General features: G+C 34.0%; 1 protein-coding gene across 1 annotated transcript; it reads left to right on the forward strand.

Moving 5' to 3' along the window:
* Window positions 1-9,800: 9,800 nt before the first annotated feature.
* LOC134257264 (uncharacterized) lies at window positions 9,801-20,900 on the forward strand. Its single transcript, XM_062739906.1, has 13 exons — window positions 9,801-10,010; window positions 11,472-11,564; window positions 12,041-12,121; window positions 15,559-15,627; window positions 16,263-16,388; window positions 16,710-16,769; window positions 17,531-17,603; window positions 18,139-18,202; window positions 18,614-18,704; window positions 19,269-19,363; window positions 19,506-19,666; window positions 20,283-20,354; window positions 20,815-20,900. The coding sequence occupies exons 1-13, from the start codon at window positions 9,912-9,914 to the stop codon at window positions 20,898-20,900; spliced, it is 1,170 nt and encodes a 389-aa protein (XP_062595890.1). The 5' UTR covers window positions 9,801-9,911.
* The last annotated feature ends 3,585 nt before the right edge of the window (window positions 20,901-24,485 follow it).

Here is a 24,485-nt window from a genome sequence, read left to right on the forward strand (position 1 = left end):
ATGCACAACTTGCTTCAGACATATTTTGTTTATTCCTTCGACATTTTTAAAAAGACTTTATTCAGGCTATTTTCTGAGTAAAACACAAAATAGCATCGTTATCTGCTGCTCCGTGACGTTCTAAAACGTCATCGTCTTTGTCGTTTTCAATGATCATGAGGATCACCTATCGTCACAATTTGATTTATTTTCAACGAAGCAAAATATTTAGCCATAATGTGGATCCCGAATCGATGTAAAAATTCTTAATTTTAATTCTAGGTTGTTTTGCGTCTTTGCTCCATTTTACAGAGAATATGACTACAGAAATTATTAAGTGTATTGTTTGTACCTTACCGAATTTTGAACTGCTCCGCGATCGGATTTTTGGTTTATGTAAATATGGATAAGTTTTGAATAAACTGTAATATATATAAAAAAAATTAAATTTATTGTTAAAACATTTCTACCAAGTGGCCTAACAATAATTATGATGAAAAATGTTAGTCAGCGTTTGACTAAATGATAGATTGAGAAGGTCATTGTATCGTCCATAGAACTGGCAAAATGATGTATTCAAAAGAGACTGTTAACATTCTCATTTAAAATAATAAGTTGCAGGATATAAATATTTGAATAAAATTTGCTCAAAATAATTATGAAAAACGCTCTATGTTCTAATATAAAGGATTTATTGAACATAAGAAAATACATGTAGGTCGGCTTGAATATTGAGTGCTTAATTGTTCAACTAACCCATTTATACAGCTTTCTCGTTTATCAAAATATACATGTTTGTATGTATAAATTACAACTATTAATTTTTTTTAATGAATAACAAAAGTTACAACTTAAAGATTGTACATGTGTGCCTTGTTCTTATTTAATTAGTTCAGGTAATTAACTTAGCATGAATAGCTAGCCGAGACACAGCCCCCCCCCCCCTTTCCCCTCCCCCCGTTTACGATAGTGGGAGAATATTTTACCCGTTCTCCTACTTTTTGTGGCAATTTTCAACAAGCATGTTTTGAACTATACTAAAAAGCAACTAGTAATTCTAGTATGATGATTAATTAAAATTAATCATAATGTGCATAGCTATGCATCCGAACGGGGGGGGGGGGGGGTTGAGGGGCTTAGCCCCCCCCCCCCCCCCCCACTTTTCTTTGCAAATACATGTATATACATGATATATAGGCATTGAACATTGGGGGTTACCATTTTTGTTGCTTTAGCACCCCCCCCCACTTTCAATATGCTTCCGACGCCTATGATGTGTGCATGTACTTTCTCAGGAAGGTGCTAGTGAAATTTAGGTTAGGCCTTTTATTTTATTCTTTTCAATACTTTAATTAAGCATGAATATAATACAGGAAACGAAGGGCCAAGAAAAATGAATCAAATGTTAAAAAATTAACAAGAAATTATGGCCGAACACTTTAAAATTTGATGCACCTATTCTTTATTGCTCTGATTTGAACACGCATAGCCATTTATTGAGATATATAAAAGGATTGGAATCAAGTTCGACGACTTACAAGTTCCTCGTGTGAATTAAAGACTGATTTCGTAACGACACCCATAAAGAAAAGGATCGAACTCTACTACAAGAGACAAATACAATTTATTCCTGGATGCGGAATATCTTATCAATACGCTAAAAAGTCTTCAGAGATAAGGCCTTAATTTTCTGCATATTTTTCCCGTATTAAAACATTCGAAACTAAAACATGTAAATAGTAGACTTGTAAAAAATGTAATGATATCCTTTAGATAAAAAAAAAGCTGTCGCACTCTTTAAAAATTCAGGTATTTTTAACGTAAGCTATGAACATACTTTTATTTTATCCTGTGTATTGTATAGACTTTTGTTGCCCGAAGGAGGGGGTGGGGAGTAGTAGGGACTGTCTCGAACTTTTTGAAGATAACTATTTTGATAGTGTAACAGAGGCAATAGAGTGCCTCTGCTTAATTGGGATTGAACTCGGGTTCTCTGGCTTGCCAGTCCAGTGCTCTACCGAATGAGCTGAACGGTTAACCCACCAGCCCAAGCTATGTAGTAGGAAGTTGTGTATCGTTTGTACTACCACAACACGTTTTTTTTTTCATCTAATGATGTTTATTTGCTTTTACTGTTGCAGTGATGTAGATTTCTGCCATTTTATTGAATTAAAAAAGCCTTAAATTGGAAGATCTCCAAGAGGAAGAGAAGATTTTCGATTTTGATTTGAGTTTTGTTTTTTTCTTCTTGTCAATCATTTCAGCCCCCCCCCCCCCCCACCTTCTTTGTTTTTCAGAGATATTGTAACTGGTTAGAATGTTTTTTTCCTATTATTACGATAAAGAAATTTAAATATTGATAAATTTAAGGGAATCAATCAAAAAGTTAAAAATATAAATATCATTAAATCATTATATTAATAGCTTCACGATTTTTTTTAACGATTTTACGTTATGAAAATTCATGCAGTTACGCACGCGTATACTGTACGTCAAAGTAAATATTCCGTCTTTGTCATGCAATGAATCTTTTATACATTTATGTACAGAAATATTTGTCGTGTTATATATCAAATGAAAGAGAAAGAAAATCTCTACAAGAATCAATAAAAAACTGAAAATGTCAAAATTCTTCGTTAAGGGAGGTTTTTGCTTGGCGCGTCACGTTTATTAAAATACCCTGAACGTCTTTTTCAAGTCAAATATCTTAATATGAAAGAGAAATGTAAGACTTTGTGGTATCTTTTATTACAAACTGGGATATATCATGTAGACTAAGAATAGAAATAACCATTGTTGATTGACAATACATCGATATACTGTATACAGGGAAATTTTCGCCCTGTTTTATTTTCGCCCCTTTCGCCCTATCCTCATTTGGGCGAATTTAAAATGGGGCGATTTCATATAATACAGTATAAGTACTTAAATAAGACTTTGACAGGGCGAATTTAAAACTGGGCAAAATTGTCCGCAAGTATGAAAGGGCCAAAATAAAACGGGGCGAAAATAACTCTGTATACAGTATCTAAATATCGAGTTGATAGGGAAATAACGGGAAAAGCCTCCGTCAGTGTATAAATAATGGAGTAACAATTGGTATGAAAGTCGTCCGTCAGCATTTGACTCAATGATAAATTGTATTTGCTGACAAGGTCATTGTGTCGAGACGGCTGATATTCTTGTTTCATCAACTTCTTTGTCAATAATTTACCTCGTTTTATTGTTCATATGTAGAGCAAGCTCTTGCGTATCGAATCAAATGAGATATATAAACTCATTATGCAGGTATGAAGGTATATTGCTATACAAGTAATGGAAGATGTCGGTTAAAAAGTTGAAGTCATCACGTTTGTATTGAGCTTGGTTGTTATATTACCATTCACGTCTTTTTCAAGTAAAACATCCAAGCTCAAAAGTCGATCTAACACTATAGAACAGAAGCGGTCCAAAACCACAGACCTCCACCATCATTTTCCAGAACATCAGAGACAGGATCAGGTGCCATGGGGGATAGAATAACCCCTGTCAACCAGTCAAATCCGCCGTATTCTCCTTCTCATGTTCGGGAAAGAAAGAAAAAATCCTAAACATCAGTATGACCTAAACATCAGTATGAAAACAATCAGTCAGCTTCTAACAATGACAAATTGTATTTTCTGACAAGGTTTGTGTATCGAGAATAAAACCAACATTTATCTTTGTATGGAAGGATTTTTATGACGTTTTGGAATCCAACATGGATATGATAATTCAAATTCATTTTGGTTGTTGGGAATATTGACAATATTCAAAACAGACATTTGATCATGAAGAAAGTCCTCCTAAGAAAGGGGGCTCTAAGTGTACCTTAGTTCCTACTAGAAGAATTAAATCTCAGTTCCTCTTAAATACAATTTATATAATGATCACATGAGCCGTACTAACAAAGACAATGTTGTTACCTACTTTATTAGCAGGGACCGTTATATATTGATCGTTTAATCTATCTAGTATTTTTTTTACATCTGAATTATTGGAAGCTTTTTAATGATAGATACTTTTTGTATTTCCCCTAAATCGCTTATGGCGAGATTTAAACATTATGAAACATTTGATGCATTTAATCCATTTTTACAAAGTGTCAGTGGTTGGAACGTCTGCTCTAGAACCGCAAAGTAAAGAGTTGATCCTTACGTCGTGGGTTCGAATTTCACTGTAGGACGTGGAGACAGGTCCTTCGGATGATACCGTATACAAACCGAGGTTTCGTGTCGCAGTAGGTGATGGCACAAAAAAGATCCCTACCTGATCAATGGCCCTAAGTGCCGAGTGTAGGACAAAATTTGCAGCTCTCCACAGGCAAGTGGTGGCGTCTCCATATGAGTAAAAAAATTCTCGAGAAAGACGTTAAACAATATACAAACAAAATTTTAATTTCTTCATGACCAATTGCCTGGTGTAGTTTTCATTATTTACTATATATTTACGTCACCAGTAATAACGGGCCCAGCATAGCTAAAGTTGTAGGGTGAAGATTGATTGATTGTATTTTGTTTTACGTTCTGTTTGATAATTTTTATCTTGCAGAAATGTCACCATATTTTGTTTAAGGGCTTCGAATTTTGATATTTATTCGGCACTCAGAGCCACTGAGCTGTGAGGAATCTATATCGTGCCAACGCCTGCCATGACACTTGAACTTCTAAGATCTAAGTTTCTAAGATCTTATCTTAAGGATCCGCATCTTTCACTTCAAGTGTTGAGCGCATGGCGAAGGAACAATTGCTTCCCGTTTTGTATCGACTAACCGTGATTCGAACCCACGACCTCCCGATCATAGAGCAAGCGTTCTACCAACTGAGCTACCGTGAACGGTCACTAGGATTAAGAAGAACGTGAAAACGAAGGAGTTTTGTGTTTCAGATATTCGATATCTAGGCTCATTAAAAAAAGTGATCGTTAAATAAATGTATATTTGTAGGAAATGTAGTCTTTAACTTCAAAATTAGTGGAATACAAGGCTGAACCCTTTTGTAATTAAGAATAAAACGTGGAGGTTTGAATAAAAGATTGTATTTGCAATTGCTTGTTTGTCAACAGTTTACCAAGTTTTAAAAATTGTTCATACGTAGAGCATGAATTTGAGTATCTAATCAACTGAGAATATAAACCCCGTATGCAGTGGAAAAGGATAAATTGTAACATTGAAAAGTTTAAGTAATCACCCTTCTCATAAAGTTTATTTACAAAGTTACCATCAAAATCTTAATTAAGTGAAAAACAATCCATATAAGAAACAGGTGTCAGACTCTGTGGTATCCTATTTTTAAGCTCACCTGGTTTCAGCATGTCAACGCAAGGATGAAATAAATTAATATCAATTGATAATATGCCGTCATTGTAATGTTGAAGACCTCAGCAAGAGTTTCTTTTCTCCATTGAATAAGATTTTGAATAAATAATGCTTCATATGGATAAAGTTCATGTAAAAAGTTAGGCATACACTGGCCACTTTTTTCTTTAGAGAAAAAAAAATTGTTTGATTGTTTGTTTGTTTAACGTTCCTTTAAGATTTATTTACCCTTACGCCATCACTTGCCGGCGAGAAAATTGCACAGCCCACAAACAACTTTATTGTTATGTAAGAGTTATTTGCATAAGTACGTTGCTGTTAAGAAAATCAATTTTTAATGCATATTCTTGTCTGCTGCCGGCCGTTAATTTGGAAGGTTAATCAGGGTTCTTATGCTCTAAAAGAAACAATTAACAATTGATTTGCATAGGAGATGCAATAAGTCGATTTATGGTGGGGACAATACTGCATGGAATTAAGTCTGAAAGCTTTAGGGAAAGGAGGGGATAGAGTTAAACATTTTACTTGGCAAAGTAATTGAGTGCGTAAAAAGCCGTTCTTTCCTATGATACGGTTTGTATCAATATCTTATTTTTAATGTTTACTTTGTCTTAAAAAATATTACATTGTTTTTCATTTATGATTTTTGTTATTCTAATTGTCTAATCTTTTAAACAAATTCAATAACAGGCAAACCCGGCCGGCATCTTTTGAATAATGGATGGAGCCGAGAAAAAAAAAAAAGCTTTAAGAAATCCGAGGATGTGCATGGATACGCATTATCGCAGTGTTCGAGGGGTGTTTTCCGAACATTCACTTGCTGTAAATAGCTATTGAATTATCACACTCATCTGAGAGGCCCTTTAAGGTTTTAAGATAAGGTGAATCTGTTTGAAGTAGATTTATCAAAATTGCCAAACACCTAAACTAAGATATAAAAAGTGTATTATTTACGGCAGGATATTTTAATTTAAAGTTTGAAGCACATTTATACTTGATATTTTGATACATTTCTGTAGAAACTTTTGTAATTTGTAATAAATGTAGGATGTGGAGATAACGAACAATATTCAATATCAAAGTCCATAAAACTATACAAAATAAGAGCAGAGCAAACACGGACCTTCAAAACATCAGAGGTGGGTCAGGTGCCATGGAGAAGTGAGCATCTCCTGCTGAGTGGTCACACCGCCGTGTGCTCCTTGTCAGGAATAAGGAAATAACGGGAAAATCCTTCGTCAATTCAGTGTATAAATAATGGATTAACAATTAGTATGAAAAACGGCAGTCAGCATTTGACTCAGTAATAAATTGTATTTGCTGTCAAGGTCATTTTATCGACCATAGAACTTACGAAATGATGACTTTAAACGAGACTGCTGATATTCTTGTTTAATCAACTTGCTTGTCAATAATTTACCTCGTTTTAGAAATTGTTCGTAGGTAGAGCATGCTCTTGCGTATCGAATCAACTGAGATATATACAGGTGATGAAGGTATTTGCTGCATAAGTAAGGGAAGTTGACGATAGAAAAGTTTAAGTCGTCACGTCTATATCATATATAGCTTGGTTGTTAGATTACCATAATAATACAATAAGGAATAATTTAATTCTGTTTGTATTCTTGTCTCTCATTGGTTGATTTCCAAAAAGGAACGCATAACATTTTGTATAATCTGGTTTGGTATGGGGACACACCCCCTTGACAACCAGCTGAATCATCTGTATCCATCAATCCCCTCATTTCCAGTCCTTCGGATTCATGAAAAATTCCAGATTTAATGAATGTACCTTTAACTTCAAACAGTTGTTCGATCTTACCTCATGTAAACAAGCATCATGGCTGCTAGATCTATGTATCAGTTTTTACCTCCCCTTGCTTCCAATCACTTCCGTTACTACGGTTGTATTATTGCGCGGTAAATTTGAACTAATAAAAACAACACAATTTTACATCCCCAGTTGTCTAATTATTTTAAAATTAAATTATAAGGGATGACTCTAATTCTTCGCGGATTATAAAGCGTAAACTGACCCAAACCATATTATACTCGATAATCTGGCCAAGAATTAGAGTCATTCCTTAAATAATTTCGCTTTTAGGTCACAAGTAACGTAATTAATAAACCTTACCGATTTTTTTTTTTTGGAAAAATGTTTATGCCCCCGTATTCGAAGATTCATACAGTTTGTGTTCTAGATCTGACCGTTTGTTTTGTATTTCATGTGTGTGTTTTTCTAGTTTTGTTTCACATTTCTTTGGGTATCAAAAATTTCGTCCCTTCAGCCTTGTGTTTTCCAATCGAAGAATGAGAGAATTTATCTTTCGCCATAATCTGCCAAACTAGGGCATCAGGTTCCGTACCATGGGTTTGACTACGAATAACAAAGGTTTTAAAAAGATATAATACGATATATATAGGATCTCCCATGGTTTGTGGTTTGATATGATTTTTATCCAACGAGTTGTGTGTTTTCTATCCCCGAGCCTTGGCAATGGGATAGAAAACACACAACGAGTTGGATAAAAATCATATCAAATCACAAACCATGGGAATTCTTTTTATCACATATTTTTGTTCACTATAAATGTGTATTTTGTCGTTATTTCTAATTCAATGTTCCTTTTCGGTTACCTCGGACCAAATAACGTAATAAATAAAATTACGCTGTATGAAATAGTTCGTACAAATATAAAAGAAAGAAAATATTTCAGCGCTTATTTTTTTTAATTCATGAATGAAATCTTGTTAAAATACATCAAATAAAGTGAAATTTGACAAATTAAGTCATTCTCTCCATCACACATATGTATTTGTTTATTTACATCACGTCACGCGGCGTAGGAATACATAGTGTTGATACGAAAACGATATCACATGAGCTATATCAACGGGATAAAGGGGAAAATATGTGATAAAAAAACATATTATAATATGAGCTGCATCTTTGAAAATTTTATTTTGCTGTTAGAATGTGTTATTACGTACAATAAATTTGTATTAAACCTTTATGATCAATTAGACTAAAATAAAGCAGAAAGAAAGACATACATATAAAATACATGGTTACTGTCTTGAAATATAAGCTATAGGGTAAGAAAACGTGATAGAGGGCGAGGTTTGCCGAGCCCTCTTATGTTTTCGACCCGAGCCCAAATATCGCTTATATTTCAAGACAGTTATCATGTATTTTGTTTATCCTGCAACAGAATTTTACATTTGAGCGTCCAAAACAAGCTAATTCCGATAGATTTAGGCACGTCTCCGCAGTTGAAACTATGACGCCATGGCGTAAACATTGCAGTATACGTGACGTCACAATGCTTTTAGAACGTCGGAATGCATGCACAAGGCTTTATTAGGGCAGTGACCGGATAAAGCTTTGGTTTATTAGGTTACCTTTATTAGGTCAATGCAAGGGGTAGTTGCAGGATAAAATTATTTATATGTAGCGTTATGGTTTTATATATTTGTCTTTGACCATAACGCTACAGATCCCGTAATGCAAAAAAGGTGCAATTTACGGCGCATATTTTTGCACACTTTGGGGAAGAATTTCTCCACTTTCCAGCATCGGTTAATTAACTACACTTTACTCCCTAATTCTAGGCACATTATTTAACTTATCTGTATGTTATCCATCTCCCAACCCTTTATATTTATAGTCGTCACTACAAGTATAATCTCGCTTGATTAAAATTATTTTTTAGATTGCTGAAAATTCACTTCAAGCGAGTTTATTGCCTGTAGAGACAACTATTACTGGTTGGAAGGTGGATAAAATATACATATTGGCTACAGAATGTGTCCAGAATTAGGAAGTGAAAGGTATTTGATTGACCAATGCTAAAAAGTGGAGAAATTCTCCCTAAAAGTGCTCAAAAAATTTTGCACCGTAAATTGCACCTTTTTGTATTACGGGATCTGTAGGGTTATGGTCAAAGACAAACATATAAAACCGTAACGCTTAGATCTGCATGATTCAGTGTAAAAATCATGAAAATTGAGCTATAATTGACTCCACAAAGTTTTTATAAAAATTGGTTTTTCAATGAAATATATAGCGTAAAAATGCAATTATGACTCACTTATGGCCACATACTGTGAGTCATACAAAAGAATAGTTAAGAAAGTAAGTTGAAAACTTGAATGTGTAATACACATCATTGAAAGTAATATGAATTGGTACGAAATAATTTAAGAACGACTTAATGTTAGAGCAACGAAAAAGGGGAGTTAATCTAATATTTGTTTACCTTTGGTGTTGTGGTCGGTTGGAAGAAGATCAAGATATTCATATTGCATAGTTCTGATGATTTTCCCCGCGTCCTGATGACTACAAAGAACATACAGCAATGACTTAAGGAGGTATCCTTCTTTTTATCATGTGATTATATGATAAAATTAAACACACTAACGTTATCTGAGTATCTCGAATTTCCTCATATATTTTTCGGCATGGTTTGCAGGCGACACCCTATATTTTTCAGGTATATCTGAATTACCTCACTTCTCCTTGTGTTTTATATGGTACTTCTGAGCGAAGTAAGATATAAAACAGATAATCGGTCTGGCTGCTGATTGTTGAAGCAGGATGTTGACCACGCCACTACAGAGACGACAGGCCGTCATATTTATCCTGGGATGGCTCGCTTACGCCTCCACGTATTTGCTGCGAAAACCTCTAGGTGTTGTAAGTGTTTCTAGAGAGTGAATTTTATATTCACCCAAAATACTCATGAAGTTATTCATTTAAAACTAAAATGTCTTTATTTTCAATCAGATACTGTAAAAAGAGAAAATATGACACAATTCTATTTTAATAAGTTTAAACGCTTTCGCGCAAGTGCTTCTGAATGCTAAAGTTTATTGTGTGATAACAGAATTCTACATATTAAACTTTTTGTGTTCAAAGCAATCATTTAAGTGCATGTAACATGTGTAAATCAGAAACCACGATTATGTACGACTACAAGTCATGTTCCATGTTGTAGGGTCACTGTACTCACACTGGTAAACAGTAGGATTGATCGAAAAAATACTGCCAAATTATGAATTAATTTAACTACTTATCATTAACACCTTAATAATTGGTCTTCTGACCATGTCAATCATCAATCGCAGTAAAATGTAAACAAAGGTAATGAAAATCGTGACGATAACCAGCATTGCCATGAACAATATGTGTTGCCATTCCACGCTGATAGTACCGTGACAATAAAGCAATCAGATGTAATGACTAAATGAATGCAAAGAATATACCCTGGTGTAGATAATGATATCGGGAATGATGTATACCTATAAATATTTACATTTGCTGTGTTTTTCTAGTAAGCCAACAGTGAAATTGATTTGAATACCATTTTCGTGTATACTCACGCATAGAACTATACAGGAGAAACGTGCATTTGCGTGACGTCCCAATAAGGGTACAGCGACGTTAGTAAAAGTATAAAGATATAGGGCAGAGAGAAATTCAAATATTGAGTATATTTTTCGTGCTTCCAAACATGTAAAATGTAAAATAAGGCATGTTTTTAAGTTTAGTGTGAATTATTGGTGTGTGAATCACACAGACTTGCACGTAGGCATATTTTTCATGAAGCGCTAGCGCGCTTCATGAAATATGCCTACGTGACAAGTCTGTGTGATTCACACACCAATAACTCACACCAATAACTCACACAAAACTTAAAAACATTCCCTAAGTATTTACGAGTTGTGTCCAGCTTTAATAACGGAATTCAAGTCTCGATCCCTAGTACAGCCTAGTGAACCATATAAGCAAAACATTCTATTCATATAGCAGTTTTTATGCTGTAAAGTGTAAACGGTTATATTTTAATTGTCATGCATTTTCAACTGTTTCAGTATGTAATGTTACCCAGAGGACATGGTTTATACATATAATGGGTTAAAAGTACTTATTATAACGAATGTTTTTAAACTTATGAAATTTGACATTTTATCATGAAAGCATAAAATAATACAATAGCTAGCGGAACAAAGTGCCACTCATCACTGCAAGCTCTTAGAGCAATGCCTTGGCAAGGTGAAAACTCTTGAAACAGACAGTACATGTAATTCTAAATGTTTTTATTAAATAATCCTTTCTTTCATGATTCACAGTTTGAGGAATTTTCCTTCATTTAAGGTGAAGACAGACTTAGAAGAGTCACTTTCTATTGGTAAAACACAGCTAGGGTGGCTAGATACGGCTCTGTTACTACCTTATGCTCTAATGCAGGTAAGTGTTAAAGTCTATATAGTAAGACTAAATAGAAACAGATAACAGTATACAATATTGACTTTGATGAGATCTTTTAGTGACTATATGGACATGGTCTGGAATTGGTTGACTGAGGCTCAAGGAAGTCAGGAGCAGGCAAAATTCAAAAGTCAATAACAATTTTATTAAATAATCAGGGATTGAGCAACATTTTTTAGACTTTTGTTCTTTTTAAAAGCATTTTGAATATTATGTGGTGTGTAACAATATTTTATAATATATTCCAACACTTGAAGTACTCAGTGTTTAAAAGTGGAAAATAATGGTATAAAGTGGCAAGGCATAAATACTCATCCATTTATTTATAAGGACAATTATCTTGGCTACATTATCTCCCTTGTTTACAGATGTTGTTGGGGCCGTTAGGAGACAGATATATATTTCTGATTACTGTTCTTGTTTATTATATTATACGTTTTATCCCTTGTTTACAGATGTTGTTGGGGCCGTTAGGAGACAGGTTTGGACCCAGGAGAACTTTTGGAGTCTGTTTGCTGATGTCTGCCTTATCCATGGTAAAATAAACACAATGTCATATTGTCATTATAAAAATAGAACAATCTCTTTATTGATTCAAACGAGGAAATTAGGTTATAAGACAGTAATGATCATATGAAAAATCAATTTAATGAAATGTGTAGGGAGATGGAATGATTTAAATTATATTTCTTTCTCTGTTGTAATTTTAAATTTTAAATGCATTACCTTTGAAGTATGCATTTAAAAAAGATTAATACATAACTTCAGTGATTGAAATTCAATAAATATCATGGAATTATTTAAAATTAACAAAAGAGGTTTTTACCAGATTTGATGGATTTTTAAATTTAATTCAAGATTTTACTGATGGTTTCTATTGCATACATGTGATATGTACTGACGGTACACAAAATGTCGTGTATTTTTGACCCAATTCACGGGCTCATGGCGGTACACCAAAATTCACGGGAAACGAAAATGTGTACCGTTTTTTGAAATGTTTACTGGAAACCGCCTTTCATTCCCGCTTTCATTCCCGCTTGCGCAACACTGGAAATCTCGAACTATGCGTGACTTACTGGTGATTAAGGTAAACACAGGGGCTGACAAATAGATTTTTCAAGCACTTGCCCACGGGCAAGTGCATAGTCAAATTTCACTTGCCCTACTTCAATTTTTACTTGCCCCACCAGCACTTTATATTCATCATAATGAATTAATTTGTCTCTTAATCGAAAAAAAATTTAGCCTAGAATTATTATTTTGAATATTGGCGACATTTAAAACCACCTGCCATTAAGTACTATGTACCATACAATCTGTTGATTGATAATTGTATGCTGTTTTATGTCCCGTTCCAGAATAATATTTTCTTTCATACAGAGACGTAAAATTTCTATCATATAGTCATAATATCTGCTATTTGTTTAAAATAATCATTTCGGACATTTATTTTTTTCTTTTCTCATACCTGATATGCTTAGATGATTTTGTACTGAGTTTTTCACTAACATTAATTGTTATGGAAGATGTACTTATCATCGGCTTTCGATCGTTTTCTGCCTCATATAACTGTCAAAACTTTCGGTAAAACTTAATTGTAATGAATTGCATAATGATGACACAATTAAACTGGTTTGCATACAAAGTGTGACAAACAAAGGAAGATAACTCTTATAGCAAAATAATTTTAATTTCGTGGAAAACTATGACATTTTAAAAAATATTTATTGATTGATTTTTTTTAAGTCACTTGCCCACGGGCAAGTGCCTATTTAAAATTCACTTGCCCGCCTCTAAAATTCACTAGCCCCGGGCGTCGGGCAATGGGATTTGTCAGAGCCTGGTAAACATAAAAAAAATCATGAATGAAGGTGTGAAATATTCCCGTGATAATTACATTGTAATTAAGAGATATCAAAGTGTTTTGTTTGGATGATTGCTTTTTGATAGGACCCTTATTAAGGATTCTTAAAACTGTAATTTGTTAAAAATAAAGACATTTCAAAGAGAAAACGCCTGCATTCACAAGAATCGAGAACACTTTGTGATAGCAAAACAAAATTTATTCCATTATTTGCTTAAGCATAAGTATTGTTTATTTAAATTCAGATTTTAAGAGAAATGATTTTTTAGTACAATTTAAAAAATGCAGTGGAATGGAGACGACCAGACTCGATTTAATTAAACTGTTTTAATAAATACTGTACTTTTTACTAAGTTCAGCATTTAAGCCTTGCATAGTTTATTGCAGAGATTCAAAATTCTTCAAGAGTTTCTTGAAATGAATAAAAAATCATAATACATCTTATGCAGTGTTGCATCTGTACATTGATTTGAAATTTATTATTAAAAAATGAACGCCTTACATTAATTTTTTGGTCGATATTTTGTACAGTTTTATGTACAGTTTTTAGCTCACCTGAGCCAAAGGCTCAAGTGAGCTTTTCTGATCACATTTTGTCCGTCATCCGTCTAGCTGTCCGTCTGTCCGTCCGTCCGTTTGTAAACTTTTCACATTTTCGACTTCTTCTCAAGAACCACTGGGCCAATTTTGACCAAACTTGGTACAAAGCATCCTTGGGTGAAGGGGAATTTAAATTGTTAAAATGAAGGGACATATTCCCTCGCAAGGGGAGATAATCAAGAAAAGACAAAAATAGGGTTGGGTCATTAAAAAATCTTCTTCTCAAGAACCACTGGGCCAGTAAAGCTGAAACTTATGTGGAAGCATCCTTGGGTAATGTAGATTCTAAATTGTTCAAATCATGACCCCCGGGGGTAGGGCTGGGCCACAATGGGGAATCAATGTTTTACATTGAAATATATAGGAAAATTTTTGAAAATCTTCTTCTCAAGAACCACTGAGCCAGAAAAGTTGAAACTTATGTGGAAGCATCCTGGGGTAGTGTAGATTCTAAATTGTTCAAATCATGACCCCCAAGGGTAGGGCGGGGCCACAATGGGGAATCAATGTTTTACATAGAAATATATAGGAAAAATCTTTGAGAATCTTCTTCTCAAGAACCACTGGGCCAGAAAAGCTGAAACTTATTTGGAAGCATCCTGGGGTAGTGTAGATTCTAAATTGTTCAAATCATGACCCCTGGGGGTTGGGCGGGGCCACAATGGGGAATCAATGTTTTACATAGAAATATATAGAAAAATCTTTGAAAATCTTCTTCTCAAGAACCACTGGGCCAGAAAAGCTGAAACTTATGTGGAAGCATCCTGGGGTAGTGTAGATTCTAAATTGTTCAAATCATGACCCCCAGGGGTAGGACGGGGCCACAATTGGGAATCAGTGTTTTACATAGAAATATATAGGAAAAATCTTTGAAAATCTTCTTCTCCAGAACCACTGGGTCAAAAAAGCTGAAACTTATGTGGAAGCATTCTAGGGTAGTGAAGATTCTTAATTGTTCAAATCATGACCCCCGGGGGTAGGGCGGGGCCACAATGGGGAATCAAAGTTTTACATTGAAATATATAGGAAAAATCTTTGAAAATCTTCTTCTCAAGAACCACTGAGCCAGAGAAGCTGAAACTTATTTGAAAGCATCCTGGGGTAGTGTAGATTTTAAATTGTTCAAATCATGACCCCTGGGGGTTGGGCAGGGCCACAATGGGGAATCAATGTTTTACATAGAAATATATAGAAAAAAAATCTGAAAATCAAAGCTGAAACTTATTTGGAAGCATACTGTGGTAGTGTAGAATTCAAATTGATTAAATTATGATCAGTGGGTAGGGTGAGGTTGTAATAAATTATGTATTACAAGGGGAAATCTGGTAAAGAACAGAATGGCCAAAGCTTCTCAGGTGAGCGATGTGGCCCATGGGCCTCTTGTTTGATTAGCAATGTACAGTATTTTCACCAAAATTCCAGTATTTTGAAGACTGCTGTACAGTATTTGGGTCTAGAAATTATCACATGTATGCTATTGCCTCAGTTTCTCTTGTCTGCTTGTAGGTCACATTTGGAAGTTGGAGTAATTTCTGGATCTTCTTCTTATTACTTTTCATAAATGGAACAGCACAGGTGGGTGTTAACTTAATTAATGGAACAGCACAGGTAGGTGTTATCTTAATTAATGGAACAGCACAGGTGGGTGTTAATTAATGGAACAGCACAGGTAGGTGTTATCTTAATTAATGGAACAGCACAGGTGGGTGTTATCTTGATTAATGGAACAGCACAGGTGGGTGTTATCTTAATGAATGGAACAGCACAGGTTAGTGTTATTTTTATTAATGGAACAGCACAGGTTAGTGTTATTTTTATTAATGGAACAGCACGGGTTAGTGTCTTCTTAATTAATGGAAAGCACAGGTGAGTGTTATCTTTATTAATGGAACAGTGCAGAACACAGTTATGTGTTATTTATCTTAATAAATAGAACAACACAAGTAGTTATTAGTCTGGTAGTCATGTTAAGTTGTCATCAGTTCATTTCATTGATAAAAAGCATTCAGGCTAGTTTATAATGAATTGCAGAACGTACAGTCAAATTTCAAAAGGGGGGAACTGTATGAATACTCTACATGTATTTATTGTTTATCTGACAGTACGTAATTAAAAGTGAATGTTTTAACAAAATACTGATTTATAATAAGTGCAGCACATTTGTCTATAGGCCCAGTAAGCTATCTGCATTCAGTGCCTTTGTTTTGTAGGCCCAGTGCTGGCCTAACTGTATTAAATGCCTGGGATCCTGGTATGCAGATGAAGTCAGAAATAGCATGTTCGGAATGTTTGGGACATGTGCCTTTGCGGGGGGCATCATGGGAACTTCTCTGGCTGTAAGTCGTCCAATCAGAATAATGAGATTACGCCTCCGCAATACATGTACTGGATAATGAAAATATTATTCAGTGTCCTAATGCTATAGACATTCTTCTTTGTATTGAATTAACTTGATAAAGCACTTTCAGAATCAGCATTTCTATGACCTTTTGATTACAATCTCAGAAATCAAGTGAGAAAAGTGAAAGAGGTGTATTTCCCTTACAGATACTGTTTTATTTATATAACTCCATGTCCAATTTTGATTTTAGATTTATCTACAGAAACTGTTTTATTTATACAGGCTTTTTTAACTCCATGTCCGGTTTTGATTTTAGGTTTATCTACAGACTTCCTACTCTTGGAGAAGTGCATTTTTTCTTCCTTCTGTGATAGTGGTGAGTACCAGACAGGAACAAAAAGTTTTTAGTGTGGAAAGATTTGTTTGGGTCGTACAAGAATTTGCAGGTGCCCTGTAGTAATCACTGTCTGTCCATCTCTCTGTTTGGAAATGTATTATATTTTGCTTGTAGTGTATATTTGATGGAAATTCAATTTTCAACAAGTTATTGTAGATTTCATTTAGCGCTGTCTGAATTTGCTAGCAATGTACTTGAATTAGCAGACTCTGCTCTTAGCAAAATCACTAAATAGAATACACCACTAAATGTAATACGTCAACAGTATATCAACCAATCAAATCATCACCTGTAAAATCTTTGTATATTCATTGAAGCGAATAAGTCTAAAGTAGTTTTGAATTTAACCCCTGACGTGACCTTCTATGGGATATCAATTTTAATTTGATTTATATTAAGATTTAATACATTGTTTCTGAAGGCAGTAAGACATTTTGAGACCAAATTTAGTACCATCTGTTTGTCGTCCAGTTAGGAGCTAGGTTAGGGGGTTGGATTCCATTTTTGTCAGCCTGAGGATAATGAATTGGTAGAAAAAGACAACCTTTCATAAATTCATACTTTAAGTAAAGCTGTAGTAATTCCTTGAGGATTAATTATATTGCCCACTACAAAAAATCCAGAGCCTAATCTTTTTTTTTATTATTTGGTCAGACAGTTTTCTAGTTTCTTTGTAATTTAATTCTTTGTTATTTTCATATTTCTTTACTTGGCTTTGAATTATTTCTCCGCTGTTTCAGGCAACACTTGGTGTGCTGGTCTTCCTATTCTTCAGCACCCCAGAAGAACAAAGCATAGAAATACCGGGAAAAAGTAAGTAAGAAAAGCATAGAAATACCGGGGAAAAGTAAGTAAGAAAAGCATAGAAATACCGGGGAAAAGTAAGTAAGAAAAGCATAGAAATACCGGGGAAAAATAAGTAAGAAAAGCATAGAAATACCGGGGAAAAGTAAGTAAGAAAAGCATAGAAATACCGGGGAAAAGTAAGTAAGAAAAGCATAGAAATACCGGGGAAAAGTAAGTAAGAAAAGCATAGAAATACCGGGGAAAAGTAAGTAAGAAAAGCATAGAAAACCCGGGGAAAAGTAAGTAAGAAAAGCATAGAAATCCCGGGAAAAAGTAAGTAAGAAAAGCATAGAAATACCGGGGAAAAGTAAGTAAGAAAAGCATAGAAATACCGGGGAAAAGTAAGTAAAAAAAGTACAGAAATTCCAGGAAAATATAAGTCAAGAGTGAAGTTAAGCATTCAGGGACAAGGGAAAACAGAATTGTACATTCAACGACGTTTATAAATCATATTTAGATATCCCATGCAAACATGCATTTTAAGAAATTGTTTACATTACAGCACAGAGTTCCACATCATCAAAATCTACAGGAAGCACCTCATGGCTACAGATGTGGAAAATCCCGTAAGATTTCTGTTTACTTTGTGACTATTCTTATTATAATGAATATGACATACTGTAAACAGGGTATTTTTTGCCCCATGTTATTTTCACCCTTTCACTCTTGCAAACAAATTTTCCCCGTTTTAAATTTGCTCAGTCAAAGTTTTGTTTAAGTAATTATACAGGATTCTTTTAATTTGCATTGTTATAAATTCACCCAAATGAAATTGGGGTGAATTGAAAGGGGCTAAAATAAAATGGGGGTGAAAAATTTCCCTGTAAACAATATTTCTTTTGAATAAATATATCAGTTTTTATTCCATGCTACTTTAATACAAGTTTCTGAATGCAGAATATACATGATTCAGAAGTAAAGTTGGTACTTTTGTAGTTATTGATTTATATAGAGACATTTTTGTTTTTTGTTGATAGGATGTTACCAGAGGTCGCTGTAGCTGTCTTTTGTTTAAAAGTTGTGAGATACTGCATGTATATGTGGTTACCAATGTATCTACTGAATGCTGTAAGTATCAGACAGACAGAGACAGACAGACAGACAGAGGCAAACAGCTAGACAGACAGAGACAAACAGCTGGACAGACAGAGATAGACAGACAGACAGACAGAGGCAAACAGCTAGACAGACAGAGACAGACAGACAGACAGACAGAGGCAAACAGCTAGACAGACAGAGACAGACAGTGAGATACTGCATGTATATGTGGTTACCAATGTATCAAACTGGATGTGTTTGTCTCTTTCTTAGCATGGACCAGAAAAGGGATGGAGGGTATTGCCTATTGCGTGGTTACAAATTTACATGTATAACTTAATGCTTTGATAATTAGTAGGGAAGAGTAGGGAACTATGGAGTAATATGATTATGTAGATTATGACTACAATGTATTACTGTGAATGAGAAGGAAAGGATATCAACACAGAATTATTTATTTATATTACCCAAACAAAATCTAAAGTTAACATGGAAGATTTGTTTTTTTAGGTGTGTTAACCTTGAAATGTATAATTTTTTCTTTTATATGATTTATCTTTGATCTAAATCTTGCACGTTGAAATGATTTTTCAGTTAAAGTACACCAAAGCCCAGGCTGGTATGTTTTCTACAACATTTGAGGTGGGTGGAGTGTTAGGCAGTGCTGTTATAGGAATTGTCATAGACAGGTAATCTTTTCTACACCACATTGGAGGGGTGTTTTATAATTAGAGGGGTGCAAGGAACTTGACACAAAAAGTTTCTCAGGTTTTAAAATTAATGATGACTATTTTATCTGATTTTTTAAGGGTCAATCATTTTTAATTACAGGTATTTTAAGGGTCGGTCTCTAGCGGGTACCGGTTATTCCGTGGCTTTATCGGCTGTCTCCCTTCTAGCATTTTATCTGACCAGTACCTGGGGAATTGTCTTTAACACTGTGTTCATGTTTCTAGCTGGAGTATTCAACTGTGGTCCTGATAGCATCTTAGGTAATTATGTATCCAATATTTACAGTGTATGGTGATATATTTGTGAATTTTGTGCATGTTGATCTGACACTGCAATTGTTTTGTAGGTGGATCTACATATACATTACATTTGTTTTGTGGGTGTTTTTGTAGGTGGATCTTACATTGTATTGATTTGTGTAGGTGGATCTTACATTGTTATTGTTTTTGTAGGTGGATCTTACATTGTATAATTGTTTTGTAGGTGGATCTTACATGAGGATTGTTTTGTAGGTGATCTACATTGTGATTGTTTTGTAGGTGGATCTTACATTGTGATTGTTTTGTAGGTGGATCTTAATTGTTTTGTAATACATCCTACATTGTGATTGTTTTGTAGTTAGATCCTACATTGTGATTGTTTTTGTAGTTACATCCTACATTGTGATTGTTTTGTAGTTAGATCCTACATTGTGATTGTTTTTGTAGTTACATCCTACATTGTGATTGTTTTGTAGGTTCTTACTACATTGTTTTGTATTGATTTTTGTAGTTAGGTGGATCTTACATTGTGATTGTTTTGTGTTAGTGGATGTTTTTGTATATCCTACATTGTGATTGTTTTGCAGGTGGATCTTACATTGTTATCATTTTGTAGGTGGATCCATCCCAAATGAACTGGGAGAGATGGATGGAAGAAATGCAGCTGCTGCTGTTGGTCTTGTCAATGGTGTACATTTCAAAAAGTGTTTTAATCAATGAAATGGAGAGTGTATATACCACAATTTTTTTTATTTTTCTAAATTGAAGAGAGGGAGGGGAGTGTGAAAAAGGGCTCTTAAACCAGAGTCCATCTTTAAATGATTATGTTTTTAAGCAACAGCAACAAATATTTACATTTGCAAATGTTCTCCTTTATATAATACTACATAAATCAATGGTTAACTATATATGTTGATGAGTGTCTATTTATATATAGTGCTATTGTGTTTTCATGTGTGAAAACCAAATTTCAAATACAGGTGTTTAAAAATATCACATTTATATATATTGACAAGTGCAAGCGCTTAAATTTATTTGCACCAATGTATTCATGAGATTTCAGGGGAATGGACAGATTTTTTTAAGTATTGTGACCTTTGAAGTAATTAGAAGCATACATATAATGTTAACCTCTCCTCTATTTTAAGGTTTTGGCAGTGTGGGGACATTTTTGGAGGGTCCCATTATTGGGGTGATATCAGCAAACTACGGCTTTAATGTTCTCAACTTATGATCGGAATTTTCAGGTGTCGGCGCCCTGGCCGTCCTAGTTGCTCTGATACTTTATAACAGAAAAATGGGAAAATACCAGATGCTTACCATTAAAAATGGAAGACATTGCATAATAAATAGGAACCAATTCATAATGCTGCTGTTTTGTGCCAATTTCTAGGAAAAGAAGGTGGCTGTTCTTACGTTATATGCAAAAATTCTTCCTCAGGGTATTTTATTAGTCAATGATGTTGAATACTGTTCGTTGTCTTATTCTTCCCTTATGAGGTTTGTATGTACATGAAGACTTAATTGATGATATAAGCAACAGCAGAATATGGTCAGGTGATCGCCTTATTATTCAAAGAAGATAGTTTGATGAAAGGACAAGTTTTGCAATAACACAGAAGTCCTTTGTTAATCATGAGGGATTGTATCTATTTATTTTTTGTTGCTGTGACTAGTACAATGTATTAAGACATTTACTGATGTTTTATGTATAATGTGGTAAATTATAGAACATATAGATAGAAGAAAATGTGTATTAGACAAAAGCAAATAAGTCCCAGTAAGGTTTTTTTGATTGGTTTATGTATCTCAGCTTTTTGTATATTATTTAATGTAAAAAACAGTGTAATACTAGGATATTTTTTCCTTTTAAGGGTAGTGTAACAAAAGATATTTTGTTTGTGATTTGTATCTGATATGCAATAATTTTTTAGTTAAATTTACTATTTTAGTGTATAAATTATGTTTAACAAGCATTATATGTTTGTTGAAATATCTGTGTGCAAATTTTGCAGTTCGTGTGTATCTACTCTGCGTGTGCAAAATGTCCACATATTTAATGAATGATATTTAAATAAAGATATTCAAGCTTGAGAGATTTTTTTGATGTTGTTACAATGAAAGTGCATTAGCTTTTTGAACATTTGCTTAAAAATATAATTTTAATTATATGCTTTTTATTTTTCATAAAAAAAGATTATTTTAGACAATTAACAAAAAACAGTTATTATAAAATGTAACTAGCTTATTTGCCCATTTGAGTGATGGCTGAACTGTGCTTATCTGGTCAAAATTTTCCATTGATAGACATCGCCAAACTTTTTTTGATAATTTCATTTGCAAAAGCACTTGGTTTTCAAGTAAATTTACCAATTGAAGTGCATTTAAGTTTGTTCAAATATGGACACCTTCTTTCCAGGGGGGATAATTAGTGAAAATTAATTCTTTAACATCTTCAGCTGAGCCAAAAAAGAAAAATTTGAAAAATTGTAGAATAAAAATGTTGCGGATGAACGGGGGACAATCGGCCATCAAATTTACATAGAAATACGTAGTGACAGAAAATAATCAGGTAGTTTGATTCAAGTTTGTTTAAATCTTGACCCTTCATAGGGATATGGGATATGGCCAGAATGGGTTGCAAAGTTGTACATGAAAATAGATTTTTTTTATGAACTTGAAAATGATAATGATTGTATTAGCATAAAGGCATTCTTGGGTTGCATTGCACAATAAAGATTTAATGTTAAAGATGTCAATAACCCACAGGGGCAACAAAAGATGAAAACTTTTTCTAGCAAATGATAAGTCAAAGAACAAGAGGCCCATGGGCCACATTCACCTGAGCACTGTGGCTAGGAAAAAGCAGAAATGTATACTTGAAAAGCTTAAATTAGTCCCAAGACCAATCATGGCTTTGCTATTCTTGAGTTTAGATCTTTAGAGAATTTTCCTATATATTTCTATGTAAAACTTTGGTCAGGCCATTTTGCCCTGCCCTACCCCGGGGGGTCATGATTTACAAACTTTATTAATTACCTGAGGATGCTTCCATATAAATATGATCAATTTGTGTGTTTGCTATTTTTGAGAAGAAGATTTTTAAAGAAGTTTCATTTATATTTCTATGTAAAATTTTTGGCCAAGCCCTGTTGGTCATGATTTGAACAAACTTGAATTACACTATGTGCTTCCATTTATGATCAATTATGGTATTTGTCTTTCTTGAGAAGAAGATTTTTAAAGAATTATACACATATTAAAACTTTGGTCGGCCATTTTGGCCCCACCCACCCCTGGGGGTCATGAGTTACAAATTTAAATTAACTACCTGAGCATGCTTATAAATTGATGAATTTGGCTTTGTCATTCTTGAGAAGAAGATTTTTAAAGATTTTTCCTATATATTTCTATGTAAAATTTTGGTCGGCCATTTTGGCCCCGCCCTACCCCGGGGGGTCATGATTTGAACAAACTTGAGACTACACTACCTGATTGCTTCCATATGAATATGATGAATTACATTTTGTCATTCTTGAGAAGAAGATTTTTAAAGAATTTTCCTATACATTTCTATGTAAAACTTTGGTAATTTGGCCCCGCCCTAGGGGTCATGATTTGAACAAACTTGAATTACATTACCTGAGCATGCTTCCATATATATATATGATATTTGAAATAAAGTCAATGTCTCCCCGCAAGACGCTTTAATCGTCGATGCACCCGATTTCTGGCCAGAGGGCATCAGCTGCAGAAAATGGCACAGTTTTCGCGATTGGAGCAAAATCTGTGAGGAGCGGACATCCGAGTTTGGGACTCCCAATACAACAATGAAACAAAATAAAATGACACTATTATTATATTGTTAACAGCATATATTGTGTTGTTGTTATTGTTCTCATTATCATTTCCAATGTTTAAAATATTAACTTGTAATGTCAGGGGTATTATTTCGTCTACCTTACCAGTCTGCGCTGTACTAGACAAAATCAATGTGATGTTGCCATAATATGTGAACATAAACTTAACAATTATTCCGCAACTTACCTTGATAGTATTCATACAAACTACTTTAGTGTTGTTAAACTTCATAGTGATAAACAACTGCATGCTTTATATCTCCATTTGGCGGTGGGGGAATATATCTTAATCAAAAATATGCTATATAAACATAATACAGGATATTCAAATATCTTGTATATATATATATATAAATATATTTATATTTTTGGTGTTTATCTGCCATATATAGCGACATTAATCATTATATATACATTGTAGACATTATGTACGGTATATACGAGTATTATTCTCAGTATGGCGATGTTATTTTTGCTGGTGATTTCAACGCAAGTTTACTTCGTGAATTACACACAAATGATGCAAAATCATCTATTTTTTATATAACTTATAGATCATATATATATTTTTATATATATATTCAGGGCGAATTGTTACTTTATACCAATATAATATATGTTAGATTACATTCTTTTTAATCATGATGCCACTGTAAGTCATTACGAGATTCTTAAAGAAGGATCTTTATCATTAACATCCGATCATTTACCTCTAGTGTGCACCCTTCATTTTCAAACTAAACGAATTATCTTGCAAGACTCTTCCAGTAAACTCCTAGCGTGGCATAAAGCTAGCACAGAGGCTATAACGGAATACAAACTGTGCACCGACGCTGAACTGCAAAAACTGACTAATATTGACATTCACTCTGCTGATGATATTGAACAGTTCAATCAAGCAGTGATAGAAATATTATCATCTATCTCTACTCGTTGTATTCCTACATCCAAGTTTAACC

This window comes from Saccostrea cucullata, unplaced genomic scaffold, assembly GCF_032062105.1.
Source record: "Saccostrea cucullata isolate Sc308-1 unplaced genomic scaffold, CSIRO_AGI_Scuc_v1 ctg10879, whole genome shotgun sequence".
NCBI classification, from domain to species: Eukaryota; Metazoa; Mollusca; class Bivalvia; order Ostreida; family Ostreidae; genus Saccostrea; species Saccostrea cuccullata.

Excerpts from the sequence above, each read along its gene's own strand:
- LOC134257264 (XM_062739906.1), top strand. The coding sequence starts at position 9,912 with ATGTTGACCACGCCACTACAGAGACGACAGGCCGTCATATTTATCCTG. Across the intron at positions 16,389-16,709 it reads TCATGGGAACTTCTCTGGCT|GTTTATCTACAGACTTCCTA; the intron begins GTAAGTCGTCCA and ends TTTTGATTTTAG. Across the intron at positions 19,364-19,505 it reads ATAGGAATTGTCATAGACAG|GTATTTTAAGGGTCGGTCTC; the intron begins GTAATCTTTTCT and ends TTTTAATTACAG.